Raw genomic sequence first — 19,958 nt, forward strand, 5'->3', positions numbered from 1 at the left:
TTTCACTTTGTAAATAAAATGATTGCACAGAGATGACCATGTAAACATGTTTTTTGGAGGATATTATCTTGAAAAACAAACAAAAAGTAACTTTCTATTTATGTGTGATCAAGACCAACAATATACAAGAAATAGCCTTGATGAATAAACTGTATATAACACTGCATGTGGTTCTATTCTCAATAAAAAATATATTGCATATTTGTCTGTTAGTATGTTCAGTATGGTTACATTTTAGTCTCAGCATGTTTTAATCTTTGGGTGGAAGCAGTTTCTGCTACATGCATCATTATTGGAAACGTGTTAAAGCTTCATACTTCTCTTGTATTTGTGTGATTAATGGAACCCTAAAGGTGACACTGACTCCCTCTGGTATATTGTGAGTTTTCAGCAATGAATCAATCAGTGATATTGTTATAGAAAACACACTTGACACACTGAATTGCATGACAACATATATTATAGAAAAATAAAGCATTTACTGAAAATCAAGCTTTTTTTCTCTGTTGTTGTTCTTCATGTTCAGCACAGCTAAACACTTTGCAGAGCAACCGTTTCAAGTTTACAAGTATTTGATTCCCTTTGTATCTTTAAAAACAACACAATGAGAAAACACAAGAGTCCTGCACTATGTAGCTTCAAATCACACCAATTGTGTGAGGCCTTGAGAGTCCAAACCGTAAATCGTTGCTCGTTTATGAAATAATTACAGTTCTTCTGCGTTGAATTCTTACTGTGATGTTATGTAAACGTCTGGACAGGTGAGAAAGTGAGATAAAGGCTCAACCACAGGTACCAAAGCTGAGGCTTCCTGCAGGGACAACAACATCTTTCTCACTTCCCCACATTGATCTTTTTTTTCCATATTTGTTTCGTGGCAGCGTAGTGTCCACCCTCTGGTTCCGGTAACGCTGTTAGCACCGTTACCGCCATGTTGAGAGCCATGTGGAGGCACTAGATATGCTCTGAATTTTTCATTTAACACCTTTATTAATTATGGTGCAACGTACAAAACTAGTTCCTCTTAAGGGAATAAATCAATTCATAAAATATAGTGCTAATAATTATTCAAACATTTTCAAAAGAAGCCTGCAGGATTAGTTGAAACAGATAAATGTACTTTTATTAATCATCTTTTCGTGGACTTATACGTTCAACTCTGCCTTCTTGGAAAAAGGGTTAAACTAAATTAGTCTTTATATCAACAAGCAGTAAAACAGAGATAAGAGAGGAACTTCAAAAAGAGGAACTAACACCCTGAGCAACATTGTGTGGTTTTGACAGAAAGAACACAACAGTGACTGAAGCCCTGTGGTTTGTTTTTCGGAGCAAAGTCAGTCTCAACTTCAGTCTGATGAAGAGCAGTTGTGTTCAAACGTCTCTTAGGTGCAATAAAGAAGTGGTGATTGGAGCCCTGCAGCGTGCAAACTATTTGTTTGTTTGTTTGTTGCAAAACAGAACACAGATTATTGCAGCGTGCAGTCAGACAGGACAACCGGACAAAGACTCCATCATGTCTATCTTTGTGATCCTGGGGCTGCTGGTCTGCATTGAGGCACAAGGTAAGAACACTGTCAACTAAAATGTTATCAACAGATACAGCAGTGACGCCTGAGCAGAATTCTTTATTGTGACTCGTGAACTGAACATCATGAAGTGGCTTCAGATTTTATCTTATGATGAGCAACACACTTGTCAGGAGGAGATTGATTATTAATTGATCACATATCTAAGAAGAGGGACTGATTTCTGAGGACATGAGAGAAAGTTATCACAAATCATATTACATTTAATTTGGGCCTGTTTTGTTTTGTAGATCTTTTATTTAAGTGATGGACAGGTTTAAGACTTAAAAGTCCAAAAGTACGTTTCACTGTATCACGTTACACAGCATCACTGTAGCCTGATGAATAAAGAAATAACTGAACACTACTAACTGCAAAACTAATTCTGCTTCCTAATCTAAAACAAATAGTTTGTTTCTCAGGACAAATTGTACCAAACAAAAGTTATTTTTCCAATGCTAAGAACTAAAGTCAAAGCCTCTGCATAACAGTTTAAGAAATGTTTAAAAAAGAACAATATTGACCGTAATGTTTAAATTAAAAAACTAAAAACATAATACCGGAATACTCAAATATATGTTGTTATAATGTGAAGTCTTTACATTACATTAATGGACAGACACTTTAGTCTAAAGCTACTTACATTTTTCTCTTATATAAACACACACATGAAGAACAATTTGACGCTCTTGGTCAAAGCCACTTTGGCACATGAACAAAAGGAGGAAAGGATCAAAGCTGGTGAACAAAAGTACGAGTGAGAGAAACTTTACTCCTCCGTAGTGTAACTCCCTCAGTGAGCAGTCTGTGGAAATAGACGATAACTGTCTGATTTACTAAATACATTCATGGCCTGTCTGAAACTGGAGGAACAATAGTTTGGGTAAGAGGAAGGAAAAAGAGAACAAGGTGAAATAGAGTCCCCTGTTTTTCATTAGAGATAGAATGGAAATACTTTTTAATGTAAAAATAAAAACATTGAGCGACATCTTGCTCTCAGTGAGCTTAGTTTCACCTGTTAAACTCTTCTTTCCTGAAGCAATCTGTGTCATGAGACAAAGCTGATGTAAATTATTTTAAGAGAACTCTTCCAATCAATGATAAGCTGAAGGTGTTTGAACTGATGGTTCAATGATGGAGTAACATTCAGTGTTGACCCATTCATCATATATTGAGTGTGATGTTTATTATATTATGTGTCTACTGTTTTTACAGGGTCCAGTGCTGTGACTCCTGTGTTTATGAAGAAGGGAGATGATCTGATTCTGAATGTTGATGCTGATGTTCCTGAGGATTTTTTTTTTGTTGAGTGGAATTTCAATAAAACAGTCATTTTAGTAAGATTTGCACCTGGTAGAGAACCAATAATCTTTTCTAATTTCACTGGAAGGCTTGAGTTTCCTGTGAAAAAGTTCTCTGTGAAATTGAAGAATCTACAAGAGTCAGACAGTGGAGTTTATGCTGCACGAGTGTCAACGCTTCAAGGACACAAACAACTAGCTGAATACAAGGTCACAGTTCAAGGTGAGTTTGTTCACATTTCAGACACTGATAGAGAGTTTCTGCTGCCATGTTTCATACATTCTTCACAGAAACTTCCCCCCCTCAGGTCCAGTGTCTCCAGTTGAACTGACAGTGGACTCAGTGGACTCAGTGGTCTCCAGAAGCTCAGCCTCCTGTAACCTCACTGTGACCTGCAGCACACAGCACTCTCACATCAACAGCACTTTTAGATGTGTCGACAGAACCTGCAGTCAGGAGGGAGGAGAGCAACCAGAGCTCACAACCTCTGGTGCTTCTCTCCAGGTCTACCTGTTGAATAGCTCAATCATCTGTAACCATAGCAACCAGGTTACCTGGACCAAGGACTTTAAAATCATTGAAAACTTTTGTCCCCCATATGATGGTAAGACTGAAAGACAAGACCACTTCCTGATAACAGTTTTGAGTTTAAGACTTGGAGCCTATTAGCATTTGTATTTGTTAATGAAAATGATTGTGTGTTTTAAATGAATGAGTTCTGAACATGTCTAAAGCACCTTGTCAGGCTGCAGGGGTGAAATACAAACTCAACTAGAAAGCACAAACAGTGTTATTTACAGGAACACTAAATGTCATAGATAATTCAATAACTCATCTACGTGTTCGGTGTAGAAACTGATATTATGTTTGTTGCTGTCGTGCTGTAGCGTCACAGTCTGTATCTGTTGTGTCAGATTTGTAATGAAGCACCTGTTTTGTTGTGTTTCAGGTTCAGAGGGTTCCTCTGCTGGTACATCTGTGTACCTGGTGAAGATCGTCGTGTTCTCTGTGGGTCTGATCATCATGGTGTCTGCCGTCATCACTGTTCACCTCATGGAGAAGCTCAAGACGCACAAATAAACAAATAGTTCTCTATCAGCCAATCCTACGCTCTTATCTAGGACAACTGAAACTTAAAGGTTCCCCTGTAGAGTCTGTGATCACTGCTGGCACTACAGAGCAGTTTCATTTTTTGTGTCCCTATTTTGTTTGTGCGAGCCCTCAAGTACACATTCCTGCCACTGATCTCATGCTATACCACTGATCCACAGCTGGTGGCAGTAACACACCAGGAAAAGACAAAGAGGCAGAAGACTGAAAGCCAGCAAACATGGACGTCAAGAATTTAGGATTTAAAGTATTTATAAAATCAGCTTTGCAAATGTTTCATGGTGAGAGAAATGTTCTTAAAACGTGGACTCAACGATGCATTTTGACGAGAAAAACTTCATGTAAACATTGTTTCTTCACAATAAAACTGCAGAGGTCACCTAAAAAACAAATGCTGATTTTTCTTGATTATCATTGATTATAAAACAATATCACTGTTTTCACTTTGTAAATAAAATGATTGCACAGAGATGACCATGTAAACATGTTTTTTGGAGGATATTATCTTGAAAAACAAACAAAAAGTAACTTTCTATTTATGTATGATCAAGACCAACAATATACAAGAAATAGCCTTGATGAATAAACTGTATATAACACTGCATGTGGTCCTATTCTCAATAAAAAATATATTGCATATTTGTCTGTTTGTATGTACAGTATGGTTACATTTTAGTCTCAGCATGTTTTAATCTTTGGGTGGAAGCAGTTTCTGCTACATGCACCATTATTGGAAACGTGTTAAACCTTCATACTTCTCTTGTATTTGTGTGATTAATGGAATCCTAAAGGTGACACTGACTCCCTCTGGTATATTGTGAGTTTTCAGCAAAGGAATCAATCAGTGATATTGTTATAGAAAACACACTTGACACACTGAATGCATGACAACATATATTATAGAAAAATAAAGCATTTAATGCCAATCAAGCTTTTTTTCTCTGTTGTTGTTCCTCATGTTCAGCACAGCTAAACACTTTGCAGAGCAACCGTTTCAAGTTTACAAGTATTTGATTCCCTTTGTATCTTTAAAAACAACACAATGAGAAAACACAAGAGTCCTGCAGTATGTAGCTTCAAATCACACCAATCATGTGAGGCCTTGAGAGTCCAAACCGTAAATCGTTGCTCGTTTATGAAATAATTGCAGTTCTTCTGCGTTGAATTCTTTCTGTGATGTTATGTAAACGTCTGGACAGGTGAGAAAGTGAGATAAAGGCTCAACCACAGGTACCAAAGCTGAGGCTTCCTGCAGGGACAACAACATCTTTCTCACTTTCCCACATTGATCTTTTTTTCCACATTTACTTCGTGGCAGCGTAGTGTCCACCCTCTGGTTCCGGTAACGCTGTTAGCACCGTTACCGCCATGTTGAGAGCCATGTGGAGGCACTCGATATGCTCTGAATTTTTCATTTAACACCTTTATTAATTATGGTGCAACGTACAAAACTAGTTCCTCTTAAGGGAATAAATCAATTAAAAAATGTAGTGCTAATAATTATTCAAACATTTTCAAAAGAAGCCTGCAGGATTATTTGAAACAGATAAATGTACTTTTATTAATCATCTTTTCGTGGACTTATTCGTTCAACTCTGCCTTATTGAAAAAATTTTAAACTAAATTAGTCTTTAAATCAACAAGCAGATCTCAAGCAGTAAAACAGAGATAAGAGAGGAACTTCAAAAAGAGGAACTAACACCCTGAGCAACATTGTGTGGTTTTGACAGAAAGAACACAACAGTGACTGAAGCCCTGTGGTTTGTTTTTCGGAGAAAGGTCAGTCTCAACTTCAGTCTGATGAAGAGCAGTTGTGTTCAAACGTCTTTGAGGTGCAATAAATAAGTGGTGATTGGAGCCCTGCAGCGTGCAAACTATTTGTTTGTTTGTTTGTTGCAAAACAGAACACAGATTATTGCAGTGTGCAGTCAGACAGGACAACCGGACAAAGACTCCATCATGTCTATCTTTGTGATCCTGGGGCTGCTGGTCTGCATTGAGGCACAAGGTAAGAACACTGTCAACTAAAATGTTATCAACAGATACAGCAGTGATGCCTGAGCAGAATTCTTTATTGTGACTCGTGAACTGAACATCATGAAGTGGCTTCAGATTTTATCTTATGATGAGCAACACACTTGTCAGGAGGAGATTGATTATTAATTGATCACATATCTAAGAAGAGGGACTGATTTCTGAGGACTTCAGAGAAAGTTATCACAAATCATATTACTTTTAATTTGGGCCTGTTTTGTTTTGTAGATCTTTTATTTAAGTGATGGACAGGTTTAAGACTTAAAAGTCTAAAAGTATGTTTTAAGGTAATAAAGATGGCATCACTGTAGCCTGATGAATAAAGAAATAACTGAACACTACTAACTGCAAAACTAATTCTGCTTCCTAATCTAAAACAAATAGTTTGTTTCTCAAGTTTATTTTCCAGTGCTAAGAATTAAAGTCAAAGCCTCAACATAACAATTTAAGAAAAATAAAAAAACAATATTGACCGAAATGTTTAAATAAAAAAACTAAAAACATACCAGTATACTAAAATATATGTTGTTATAATGTGAAGTTTTTACATTACATTCATTTGCAGACATTTTAGTCTAAAGCTACTTACATTTTTCTCTTGTATAAACACACATGAAGAACAATTTGACGCTCTTGGTCAAAGCCACTTTGGCACATGAACAAAAGGAGGAAAGGATCAAAGCTGGTGAACAATAGTACGAGTGAGAGAAACTTTACTCCTCCGTAGTGTAACTCCCTCAGTGAGCAGTCTGTGGAAATAGATGATAACTGTCTGATTTACTAAATACATTCATGGCCTGTCTGAAGCTGGAGGAACAATAGTTTGGGTAAGAGGAAGGAAAAAGAGAACAAGGTAAAATAGAGTCCCCTGTTTTTCATTAGAGATAGAAAGGAAATACTTTTTAATGTAACAATAAATACATTGAGTGACATCTTGCTCTCAGTGGGCTTAGTTTCACCTGTTAAACTCTTCTTTCCTGAAGCAATCTGTGTCACAAGACAAAGCTGATGTAAAGTATTTTAGGAGAACTCTTCCAATCAATGATAAGATGAAGGTGTTTGAACTGATGGTTCAATGATGGAGTAACATTCAGTGTTGACCCATTCATCATATATTGAGTGTGATGTTTATTGTATTATGTGTCTACTGTTTTTACAGGGCCCAGTGCTGTGACTACTGTGTTTATGAAGAAGGGAGATGATCTGATTCTGAATGTTGATGTTGATGTTCCTGAGAAATTTTTAGTTGTTACCTGGAAATTCAATAACACGGTCGATTTAGTAGTATTTGCACCTGGTGGAACGCGTTCAGTACTTCCTGATTTCACTGGAAGGATTGAGTTTCCTGTGAAAAAGTTCTCTGTGAAATTGAAGAATCTACAAGAGTCAGACAGTGGAGTTTATGCTGCACGAGTGTCAACGCTTCAAGGAGACAAACAACTAGCTAAATACAAGGTCATAGTTCAAGGTGAGTTTGTTCACATTTCAGACACTGATAGAGAGTTTCTGCTGCCATGTTTCATACATTCTTCACAGAAACCTCCCCCCCTCAGGTCCAGTGTCTCCAGTTGAACTGACAGTGGACTCAGTGGACTCAGTGGTCTCCAGAAGCTCAGCCTCCTGTAACCTCACTGTGACCTGCAGCACACAGCACTCTAACATCAGCAGCACTTTTAGATGTGTCAACAGAACCTGCAGTCAGGAGGGAGGAGAGCAACCAGAGCTCACACCCTCTGGTGCTTCTCTCCAGGTCTACCTGTTGAATAGCTCAATCATCTGTAACCATAGCAACCAGGTTACCTGGACCAAGGACTTTAAAATCATTGAAAACTTTTGTCCCCCATATGATGGTAAGACTGAAAGACAAGACCACTTCCTGATAACAGTTTTGAGTTTAAGACTTGGAGCCTATTAGCATTTGTATTTGTTAAAGAAAATGATTGTGTGTGTTTTAAATGAATACGTTCTGAACATGTCTAAAGCACCTTGTCAGGCTGCAGGGGTGAAATACAAACTCAACTAGAAAGCACAAACAATGTTATTTACAGGAACACTAAATGTCATAGATAATTCAATAACTCATCTACGTGTTCGGTGTAGAAACTGATATTATGTTTGTTGCTGTCGTGCTGTAGCGTCACAGTCTGTATCTGTTGTGTCAGATTTGTAATGAAGCACCTGTTTTGTTGTGTTTCAGGTTCAGAGGGTTCCTCTGCTGGTACATCTGTGTACCTGGTGAAGATCGTCGTGTTCTCTGTGGGTCTGATCATCATGGTGTCTGCCGTCATCACTGTTCACCTCATGGAGAAGCTCAAGACGCACAAATAAACAAATAGTTCTCTATCAGCCAATCCTACGCTCTTATCTAGGACAACTGAAACTTAAAGGTTCCCCTGTAGAGTCTGGGATCACTGCTGGCACTACAGAGCAGTTTCATTTTTTGTGTCCCTATTTTGTTTGTGCGAGCCCTCAAGTACACATTCCTGCCACTGATCTCATGCTATACCACTGATCCACAGCTGGTGGCAGTAAAACACCAGGAAAAGACAAAGAGGCAGAAGACTGAAAGCCAGCAAACATGGACGTCAAGAATTTAGGATTTAAAGTATTTATAAAATCAGCTTTGCAAATGTTTCATGGTGAGAGAAATGTCTCTTAAAACGTGGACTCAACGATGCATTTTGACGAGATAAACTTCATGTAAACATTGTTTCTTCACAATAAAACTGCAGAGGTCACCTAAAAAACAAATGCTGATTTTTCTTGATTATCATTGTTTATTCCCAATATCACTGTCTTCACTTTGTAAATAAAATGATTGCACAGAGATGACCATGTAAACATGTTTCTGGAGGATGTTACCTTGAAAAACAAACAAAAAGTAACTTTCTATTTATGTATGATCAAGACCAACAATATACAAGACATAGCCTTGATGAATAAACTGTATATAACACTGCATGTGGTCCTATTCTCAATAAAAAATATATTGCATATTTGTCTGTTTGTATGTACAGTATGGTTACATTTTAGTTTCAGCATGTTTTAATCTTTGGGTGGAAGCAGTTTCTGCTACATGCATCATTATTGGAAACGTGTTAAAGCTTCATACTTCTCTTGTATTTTTTGGATTAATTGAACCCTAAAAAAGAGAAAAATAAAGCATTTAATGCCAATCAAGCTTTTTTTCTCTGTTGTTGTTCTTCATGTTCAGCACAGCTAAACACTTTGCAGAGCAACCGTTTCAAGTTTACAAGTATTTGATTCCCTTTGTATCTTTAAAAACAACACAATGAGAAAACACAAGAGTCCTGCAGTATGTAGCTTCAAATCACTCCAATCATGTGAGGCCTTGAGAGTCCAAACCGTAAATCGTTGCTCGTTTATGAAATAATTACAGTTCTTCTTCGTTGAATTCTTTCTGTGATGTTATGTAAACGTCTGGACAGGTGAGAAAGTGAGATAAAGGCTCAACCACAGGTACCAAAGCTGAGGCTTCCTGCAGGGACAACAACATCTTTCTCACTTTCCCACGTTGATCTTAAATGTATTAAGATCTAATTACTAATATCTTGAATTGTGATGCAAAAGCAACTCTTGAACATACGTGATGCTTAGTAACATTTCCTCTTTGTTTTGGAGCAGAAAAGTTTGTGTTTTGGAGAATCGTTCCATATCAGAGCAGGTCACATAAACTTAGACATCGAAAGCTTTGGCAACACTTAAATAGAACTAGAAACTTTACTAATTGAAGTCTGTGGAACACAATTCCTCCTTAATTGTTTAAGACCTGGCAGGCTTCTCCACCTGAGCATACAGGCTCTCTGGCAGAGCCGTGTCTCCAGTCTCAGTGGGTCTCGGGCATCCAGTGTGAGCTCCCACCAAGCTGTAGGTGGAGGTCGGAGAAAGATCTGAAGCATCATCTGTTGGACTCTGATCCGGAGGTTGGACCTGGAAAATGAATCACATACATCTTTAGAAAACGCTGTCTGCCATTTTAACTTCTCCTAAGTAATCTCCTGACGATGAACAGATGCTCAAATTAATGCAGAGTTTTGCATCTTTGTCTTCAAAAACGGTGAGTTTTTCCTAAGATTATAATGAATTTGTATCTAAAATGCATGAAACTGCTACAAAACATATTTTCAGGCTTTTTTCATAAAGAGCTGAGTTCTAAGGAATCTCTTGGCTGAGAGAGCACATCACACTGCAGCTGAAACACAAGCACACAAACAAAGCTTTGACAACACATGAAGTACGTTCCATTTAGAAAAAGACATTTTAAATTAAATTATAGTTTTTCTGCGTCTCTCAACTTGCTCTACGACTGAAAATTAGGTTTTCAAAACAACTAACACACGTGCAGACAATGAGCAGATCTCACCCGAGAGTCTTCAGTTCACATTGTTCATTGTGTAAGAACATGTAGAAGTACAAAACCATCGGCTCAACAGGAAGTCACATGGTGTGTGTAAATAAATGGAAGCAAAGGAAGGAGACAATACAGCTGTGATCATGTAGTAGATGTGATGCAAATGAAAACATGTGGCCTAATTTAAATGACATTGTTGCAGAATTTTAGACGCCAGCATGGGATTAGATATTTGTATGAAGAGTTTTGAGAACCCAACATCATTTGGAACATATTGCTGATTTGCAAAGTGGAGCATCACAATGATTGCACAACTAAGACACAAGCAAACAACACACACACACACACACACACACACACAGCAGAAATAAACACAGATTGAGTGGACTCATTGCCAGATGAGACCTGGTTTGGATAGAAGGATCGTTTCCCCAAATGCGGAGAATGATGTGTAAAAAAAAAAAACTTACTTGAGGAGTATCATAAATCGTATTCTCGGTGTCCTCTCTATTATCTGCAGTTTCAGTCAAAGAAAAAAAAAACAGCTTTAAAGATAGCTTTACATTTGAACTGTTTTACAATTACATTACTTGAGCTGCACTAAGTTGAGTCTAAATGACTCCATCCTCAAACAGCAGCACACTGTAAAGCCTCTCTGTGTGGGATTAGATATGTTGGGATGTTGGGGACTCCTAGAGGTTGTATCCAAACAATGTACTGAGGCAGACAGCAACGCATGCAGATACCTCTGGGACCTGACCTGTGATGCTAGAATGAATGGGCTAAAGCATAAAGACTAAACCAACTTTGAGGTTGTTTCCTTTTTCAATGAAAAGCACATTTTGGTAATATATCACATCTGATGTAAGCATCCAAGGACAGATGATGTCCTATATTGTACAGATTGTAAAGCCCTCTGAGGCAAATTTGTGATATCGGGCTATATAAATAAGTATATATATATATATATATATATATATATATATATATATATATATATATATATATATATATATATATAGGGGCCTTAAGTTACACAGAAGTTTGGCACAACATTGCCATGGTAAATAATGATCAGTTGTGGATGTCATTACTGTATATTGTGTAATATGGCAGAAGAGGAACTTTAAAAATTGTAAAAAATGTAGAGTAAACAAATAGGATTTTGCAAATATTACTTGTAATTATATATTAAAATTGTTACTTGGACTTACAGTTTCCTCTCTTTCGACAACAAAGAAACAGGCCTAACAGACCAAAAATGATGACGAGAATGAGAATTGTTATAATAACAATCACAGAGCCAGAGACAAAGACAAGGAGAGGGACATGATCAGGAGCTGTAAAAAATAAGAAACAGATTAGAATTCTGCCTGATTTAAGTCATGCAACATAGTTGAGAATGTGTCACTGTAGCATCACATGTTCCCAGATCGTGCTTTTGACAGACTGTAATTTTATTAATCAAATGTCTCAGTAACCTGATCTGTAATAAGAAATCATCATCATGAAATAAAATTAAAAAAATTAAATGTAAAACTGACTTTAAACCCATTAAAACAAATACAAACACAAGTTGTTTTTACAAAAACGCTTCACAGCAGTTCAAAGTAAAAGATGGTAATCTTTAGATATTAACAAGATTCAACAAGAAAAACAATGACAAATATCAGGAGTTCAACCATGTTTGTAACAAACCCAATATATTAATGTACAGCAGAAAAAAATCTGAACATATTCACATGGAAGCGTACAAGATTTCTTTAAAGCGTAAAACTGTGCATTATAATCAGGAAGTGGTCTTGTCTTTCAGTCTTACCAGCATATGGGCAAAGGTTTTCAATTATTGAATCATTAAAGTCTTTGGTCCAGTTGACGTGGTTGCTATGGTTACAGATGATTGCACTGTTCAACAGGTAGATCTGAAGAGAAGCACCAGAGGGTGTGAGCTCTGGTTGCTCTCCTCCCTCCTGACTGCAGGTTCTGTCGACACATCTAAAAGTGCTGTTGATGTGAGAGTGCTGTGTGCTGCAGGTCACAGTGAGGTTACAGGAGGCTGAGCTTCTGGAGACCACTGAGTCCACTGAGTCCACTGTCAGTTCAACTGGAGACACTGGACCTGAGGGGGGGAAGTTTCTGTGAAGAATGTATGAAACATGGCAGCAGAAACTCTCTATCAGTGTCTGAAATGTGAACAAACTCACCTTGAACTGTGACCTTGTATTCAGCTAGTTGTTTGTCTCCTTGAAGCGCTGTCACTCGTGCAGCATAAACTCCACTGTCTGACTCTTGTAGATTCTTCAATTTCACAGAGAACTTTTTCACAGGAAACTCAAGCCTTTCAGTGAAATTATCAAATACTAAACGTTTTCCACCAGGTGCAAATCTTACTAAAATTGCTGTCTTATTGAAATTCCACTCAAAAAGTGAAAAATCCTCAGGAACATCAACATCAACATTCAGAATCAGATCTTCTCCCTTCTTCACAAACACAGGAGTCACAGCACTGGACCCTGTAAAAACAGTAGACACATAATACAATAAACATCACACTCAATATATGATGAATGGGTCAACACTGAATGTTACTCCATCATTGATCCATCAGTTCAAACACCTTCAGCTTATCATTGATTGGAAGAGTTCTCTTAAAATACTTTACATCAGCTTTGTCTCATGACACAGATTGATTCAGGAAAGAAGAGTTTAACAGGTGAAACTAAGCCCACTGAGAGCAAGATGTCACTCAAAGTATTTCCATTCTATCTCTTATGAAAAACAGGGGACTTTCTGTCACCTTGTTCTCTTTTCCCTCCATCCTACCCAAACTATTGTTCCCCCAGCTTTAGCCACCTTTTCAACATGTGGCTATAATGCATCTCAAACCACCTTGAAGGTTTTCCTCTGTATCAAATTGAAATTCAAGGCAGAAATGATAGAAAATGTCTAAATGAAAACTAAAAAGGACTTAAAGAGAGCATTCCTTCGCCAAGGAATCAAAATCCTCTAAATGTGTCACTTAAATAATGTAAAGGTAATTTTTTACATAGTATATATTTCTACTCAGTATAGTGTATTCATGCATAAGTAATTTTGCTCTGGACTTTGTTGAACTTCACCGTGTCTCTGTGCAAAAGAAGAATTCTCCCTTTCCTGTTCACATAGATAACTAACTGTGTTGTATGAGAATGTTTCATATCAAGGCCTTTGGGCTGCTTGTTTTGGTTGCTGGCCGTTTGTTTTTGAATGTTGTTCCATCAGTCTGAGACCAAAAGTCTGAGACCGAGATGTCTGTAACGTTGGCCATCGGCCCCCACCTTTACTCATTCTGTATAAAGAAAGCTTGTTCACTTTGTTCTTGGTTCTTCCTCACTGAGACTGAACGCATTCTGTTGTGATGATTGAACCTTCTCTGCGCAGAGAATAAATACTTAAAAGACAACCTGGTTTTTGGTATTATGTATTTCAGCATTAGAAGACTCACGCAAAGCGGGTATAGGAATATTTTCCACCACAAAAAGTCTTAGAATGTTTACAATCTGTGTCTGGATCCAGATCTTCATCCAGAATATTCTTGTTGACTAGCTGAGGGCAATGATAGTTTAACTAAACTGTTTATTCTTGTTCAAAGCTCTGATACTGTTCACTGGGACAGGCGGGAAGTTGCCTGTCTCAGTGAACATTATCAGAGCTTTGAACAATAATGAACCATGCACATCATTATTGTGGTATATTGATCACATTAAGCTACTATGGTTGTAATGAGTACAAATGCTTTTTGGACCTCCGTGAACACAGTCCTTCCTTCGTAGTTGTAGCGCGCATGCGCAATACGTACTCAAGAGTTTTTCCATGTTCGAATAAAGTAACCAACGCTACATGTGCGTCCGCCTCGTCAATACACTACATTTATACTGCAGTGTGTTGTCTTCTTTAAACTGAATATATATATCCATAATAATAATATCCAGATTAACCAGAAAGAAACACACAGCTCCATTGTTTTGTGACGCCTGGGTAAGGGAAGTGGTATTAACTGACATAACTGTAAATCTCAATGTATCTCAATAAAAGATTTTATTAGCATCACTATTGAAATAATTGACAATGAACATATCGCTGAGAAGTCTAGACATTTCTCTAAATTAGTTTAAAAATGAGTCCGTAAAGTTTGTTATCTAACTTCTATTGGTGAAATAGGGCTACGGTACAGAAGCTTTAAAACAAATACAAAGACGATCAACAGCCGAACATACATATAAAATAAAGTTCTTACTTTGTGCTTCACATGAATTCAGCAGAGACACGGCAAAGAGAACTGCGACCCAGGGTGTCATTTTGCAAAATGTGCTGATGAGGAAGTGGTAAGGCGAATTTTTTAACTGCGCGCTCAACAGTTTAACTTCTGGGGAAATTCTTTGAACAACACAAATGAAACCATGTACAGTCCCTGACAAAAGTCTTGTCGCTTGGGTACAAGTTGACCTTAAGTGCCCCTCAAATATATTTGTAATCAATTTTTTTTTACAAGAAATGGCTAATTTTAATCCCAACAGCTTTTGAAATAATGTTTTGGTGCCAAACGAAACTGCTGAAAAGCATTCTAATGTTCACAGCTTGGTAAAGCCCACCGAGTCAGTTTTTGCAAAGACAAAAGTCTTGTCGCCTTGTCATATGATGCACCCAATCCTAGATTACAGCCTCACCTGTGATCAATAATTGATCAATCAATTAGTGGGTGTGTATAAAAAGAACCCCAGCACACCAGACCTTCACATCAACTGCAACTTGACCTCTGACAACATGCCTAAGATTCACCCTGAGACCAAAGCGTTGATTATCAAGAGGCTGAAGACCAGATCCACTGCTGAGGTGGCTGACACCTTCAATGTGTCTCAGCGTCAAGTACAAAGAATAAGAAAAAGATTTGAAGAGACTAGAGATATTTTTGACAAGCCCAGGTCCGGCAGACCCCGCAAGACAACTGCTCGGGAGGACCGTTTGTTGGCTCGAAAATCCAAGGCCAGCCCCTTTTCCACTGCAGCAGAGCTCCACCAGGCCTGGTCACCTCAAGTCCCTGTGTCAACCAGGACAGTTTGTAGAATTCTGTCTCGAAATGGCCTCCATGGTCAAATCAGTGCCCAGAAACCAGCACTAAACAAAAGGCAATTAAAAAAACCTGTGGCATTTGCCAAGGCCCACAGCCTGCTAAAAGGATGGACGCTGGAAAAGTGGCAGAAGGTGGATTTCTCAGATGAATCTTCGGTTGAATTACATCATAGCCGCCGCAAATATTGCAGGAGACCTACTGGAGCCCCCATGGATCCGAGATTCACCCAGAAAACAGTTAAGTTTGGTGGCGGAAAAATCATGGTCTGGGGTTACATCCAGTATGGGGGTGTGCGAGAGATTTGCAGGGTGGAAGGCAATATCAATAGCCTAAAATATCAAGAAGTATTAGCTACCTCTTACATTCCCAACCATAAAAGGGGTCAAATTTTGCAGCATGGTGCTCCATCGCATACTTCCATCTCTACATCAAAGTTCCTCAAGGCGAAGAAGATCAAGGTGCTCCAGGACTGGCCAGCCCAGTCACCAGACATGAACATCATTGAGCATGTCTGGTGTAGAATGAAAGAGGAAGCATGGAAGACGAAACCAAAGAATCTTGATGAACTCTGGGAGGCATGTAAGACTGCTTTCTTTGCTATTCCTGATGACTTCATCAATAAATTGTATGAATCATTGTCGAACTGCATGGATGCAGTTCTTCAAGCTCATGGAAGTCATACAAGATATTAAATATGGATCTCACAGCACCACTACTTAATTCACTGATGTTATGCAACATATTTTTGTATTTGAAGTAAATTATTTGTTAAATTTTCACATTACTCTCTGTAGGCGACAAAACTTTTGTCTTGCCAAAATCTGACTTTTCTGTGTTCATTAAATGATCAATCTTTCTTCAGTGAAGCAAATTTATTTTAGTATAGTAAACATAATTTGGGAGGGTTTTAGCTTTCATATGAGCCATTTCTAAAACCAATGGATTAATTAAAAGTCAGGTTATAAGCTGTTGTTTCTAAAAAATGGATAAGTGACAAGACTTTTGTCAGGGACTGTATGTGTCCATATGGTGGCCATGACTCTCATATTTTATTAATCTATTATCCGTCAGCTATGACTGCCTCTCTGTCCTCCTCTACTGTCCAAGTCATGAAACAAAATATTCAGGCAGTGTGTTATGCATACAGTCAAACCAGTGTAAATCATGCATCGTCCCAGCAAACGTATGACACATGTTCAAACGTATGACACATATTCAGCTGACCATACAGAAGTCCATAGCCTTCCATATTCCCTTTCTGCGTCATCTGGTGCTACTACCTAGATATCTTTCAGAGCTTCAAATCAGTCTAAAAGTCAGTGTCCGAGCTGTTTTGATATGACGTTTCATTCCTTTGCTATTACCCTTCACTTGTCTCCTTCGTGTTGCTCTCTTTGAAACGCTCCCTCCACACGTTGCTGATGCGAACACTGAGAGGAGTGTCCCTCCCCCGGCCTCGTTCCTCCCCTCTCTCCCTGTAGCTCTGCTCCAGACGGATCTTCTCTGGATCGGACACCTCAGACACAGCCCCACCCCCGTTGCTGTGGTACGCCTGCTGCTGGGGGCTGGATGCTTTGAAGACGGGCGTGGTCTTGGTCTTGGCCACTTTGTCGAAGAAGGCGAAGTCCGCTACGTATTTTCCCGATGGGGAGAGGGAGACCACAGGGGGGAACTCATAGCCCCAGAGAATCTCATCCGGCAGGTAGGAGGTGCGGACCTGGCAGGTGGCGGAGGTCGGCTCGATTGTGGCGCTCATGATCACCAGCAGCTCGAAGTCTGCAGACTCCGGATCTGTCCAGCCCCCACCTGGTGGAGATAAATGAGTTGGGACACATTACAGAGAGGTGTAATGAGAAGAGGCCCAAAAATGGGAGAGAGGAAGGTTTAAAGGTGCACTGTGGAGTTTTTGACCACCAGTAGTGCTAAAGAGTAATGTTATTATGAGGGGGTTGTTCGTATCTTGAGAGGATGCACATGCATGATTGCTCAGTTGATACAAATTCCTGCCAATGGCTCCTTTCTATTGCACTGATCAACTGTTTGTGGAAGTAATGTGTCAAGAAATATAGCAATGCTCCATTAAAAAGAGAAGAAGAGGTCTGCGAAAAAAAAAACAACTTAAGAGAAGAATGAGGAACAAAGGTAAAAGAAGTGGGTTTTTTCACTTTTCGACATGCTGTATTATGACTTTTTCATAATTTTTTTTGACTTGCTATACTATGACTTTTTTCAACTTTTTCAACATGCTATACCACTGATCCACAGCTGGTGGCAGTAACACACCAGGAAAAGACAAAGAGGCAGAAAACTGAAAGTCAGCAAACATGGACGTCAAGAATTTAAAATTTAAAGGATTTATAAAATCAGCTTTGCAAATGTTTCATGGTGAGAGAAATGTTCTTAAAACGTGGACTCAACGATGCATTTTGACGAGAAAAACTTCATGTAAACATTGTTTCTTCACAATAAAACTGCAGAGGTCACCTAAAAAACAAATGCTGATTTTTCTTGATTATCATTGATTAAACCCAATATCACTGTTTTCACTTTGTAAATAAAATGATTGCACAGAGATGACCATGTAAACATGTTTCTGGAGGATGTTATCTTGAAAAACAAACAAAAAGTAACTTTCTATTTATGTATGATCAAGACCAACAAAATACAAGAAATAGCCTTGATGAATAAACTGTATATAACACTGCATGTGGTCCTATTCTCAATAAAAAATATATTGCATATTTGTCTGTTAGTATGTACAGTATGGTTACATTTTAGTCTCAGCATGTTTTAATCTTTGGGTGGAAGCAGTTTCTGCTACATGCACCATTATTGGAAACGTGTTAAAGCTTCATACTTCTCTTGTATTTGTGTGATTAATGGAACCCTAAAGGTGACACTGACTCCTTCTGGTATATTGTGAGTTTTCAGCAATGAATCAATCAGTGATATTGTTATAGAAAACACACAAGACACACTGAATGCATGACAACATATATTATAGAAAAATAAAGCATTTAATGCCAATCAAGCTTTTCTTTTCTCTGTTGTTGTTCTTCATGTTCAGCACAGCTAAACACTTTGCAGAGCAACCATTTCAAGTTTACAAGTATTTGATTCCCTATGTATTTTTAACCTTTTAAAAACGAGGCCTATTTGCAGGCCTCAGCTCGAAAAAAGATAAGAAATACCTAATTGAGTGTATAATTAAATTAAAAAATATATATTTTTTTTTAAATATATTTTTGAGATGTGAAAAGTCATGGAAATATCAGTATACATGTTACAGGTTAACATAAGATAAGGATGGAACACAGCACAACTTGGAAAATTCTAAAGCTCGCCCTGGAAAAACAGCAATTTCAGGATATTGTTTTTTGGAAATTATGGAAATCCAAGATTTAAAATATTCCCAGCTCTTATAACAACTGATAAAGGCTCTCTATACACAGTTATACATAGATACAGTGAAACATTTATAAAATATAGAGCATATAAAATTAAAAAACTGATTAAATATTCCAATATTTGAATAAAAAAATATTTTGTTAAATTAAAAAACACTCTATATCACTTCTATGTATCACTCCTGATGTTCAATGAATCAAAAGACAGAAGATTGGGCTTTTTTTGAGTGTTTTAAGCTCTTTCTAAGCCCTTTTTATGGTCATTTTATGGTCACATACAGCTTCAGATTCAGCCCACTCTCTCTGTTCAGGGCTGTATCTCAGCCCCCCTTTCTCCGATTTTCACCATTGAGACCTCCTTCGAACCGTAGCCAATAAAGCTCAAAAACGTCCCATCTGATGGCAGATCTGAAATCTAATTTGCTGAGCTTCCAACCCTCCCAAGAAGCCGAGGAGTGTCGGAAAGACACGAATCGAACGGATTCACACGGAGCACCAGCAGCTGGACAAACATGCAGTGGAAGTACGGAGATATTTCATTTTTTCGCTGAGATTCGACCAAAAGTAAGTACAATATTCGATGAAAGCTGTGTGACTTTTTGTGTTCGAAGCTGAATATCTCTGCGATGGTTTACCGGAGAGAGAAATGGAAGATATGTCCGTAATCTCCGTCAGGCGGACATGCTTTTTCATGCATGTTCGTAGGTAGCACGTTGCTAACGGAGTGTAGCAGCTGTTTTCTCCGGTCTTTTCCAGTCATTCGAGTTATGATTTATGATATTTTGTTATTTGTTTGCTTGGCTGATGGGAGATGTGTTTGTCTCATGTAGAAGTGACCTAGTTCATGTTGTTCCCAGGACGCTGAGGTTTCTGCAGAACTATAACATCATTATATTCGTTCTTCGTGGGTTCTCTGCCAGTTACTTTAAACACAAAACTCTCTAAGTTTTTATGTACTAGGTCGTCCAAATGGGGGACCCTCGGGCTTTTAAAAACAACACAATGAGGAAACACAAGAGTCCTGCAGTATGTAGCTTCAAATCACTCCAATCATGTGA

The 19,958-nt window shown here is 38.2% G+C and overlaps 4 protein-coding genes across 4 annotated transcripts in view; 2 read left to right on the forward strand and 2 right to left on the reverse strand.

Annotated features, from left to right (window-relative positions):
• The first annotated feature begins 1,320 nt into the window (after window positions 1–1,320).
• Window positions 1,321–4,907, forward strand: LOC137887916 (uncharacterized). The gene is made up of 4 exons (XM_068731168.1): window positions 1,321–1,562; window positions 2,781–3,089; window positions 3,175–3,471; window positions 3,817–4,907. The coding sequence occupies exons 1-4, from the start codon at window positions 1,355–1,357 to the stop codon at window positions 3,945–3,947; spliced, it is 945 nt and encodes a 314-aa protein (XP_068587269.1). The 5' UTR covers window positions 1,321–1,354; the 3' UTR covers window positions 3,948–4,907.
• An 817-nt stretch (window positions 4,908–5,724) lies between these two features.
• LOC137888052 (uncharacterized) lies at window positions 5,725–9,005 on the forward strand. The gene is made up of 5 exons (XM_068731328.1): window positions 5,725–5,756; window positions 5,882–5,985; window positions 7,171–7,479; window positions 7,565–7,861; window positions 8,209–9,005. Exons 2-5 carry the CDS (start codon window positions 5,937–5,939, stop codon window positions 8,337–8,339), a joined length of 786 nt encoding a protein of 261 aa, XP_068587429.1. The 5' UTR covers window positions 5,725–5,756; window positions 5,882–5,936; the 3' UTR covers window positions 8,340–9,005.
• A 369-nt stretch (window positions 9,006–9,374) lies between these two features.
• On the reverse strand, window positions 9,375–15,337 carry LOC137888024 (SLAM family member 7-like). The gene is made up of 6 exons (XM_068731295.1): window positions 14,660–15,337; window positions 12,588–12,896; window positions 12,203–12,502; window positions 11,598–11,723; window positions 10,854–10,897; window positions 9,375–9,962 (listed from the first exon to the last, which is right to left on the reverse strand). The coding sequence occupies exons 1-6, from the start codon at window positions 14,718–14,720 to the stop codon at window positions 9,795–9,797; spliced, it is 1,008 nt and encodes a 335-aa protein (XP_068587396.1). The 5' UTR covers window positions 14,721–15,337; the 3' UTR covers window positions 9,375–9,794.
• A 3,138-nt stretch (window positions 15,338–18,475) lies between these two features.
• LOC137888032 (SLAM family member 9-like) overlaps window positions 18,476–19,958 on the reverse strand; it is a 7,132-nt gene continuing 5,649 nt past the window's right edge. The window contains exon 6 of the mRNA XM_068731307.1: window positions 18,476–19,958. This exon is cut by the window's right edge and continues 600 nt beyond it. The gene's annotated coding sequence lies outside the window, so the exon portion shown is untranslated.

Source organism: Cebidichthys violaceus, unplaced genomic scaffold (genome assembly GCF_023349555.1).
Source record: "Cebidichthys violaceus isolate CVI_PGR_0920_01 unplaced genomic scaffold, fCebVio1.0.p SCAF_104, whole genome shotgun sequence".
Taxonomy (NCBI): Eukaryota; Metazoa; Chordata; class Actinopteri; order Perciformes; family Stichaeidae; genus Cebidichthys; species Cebidichthys violaceus.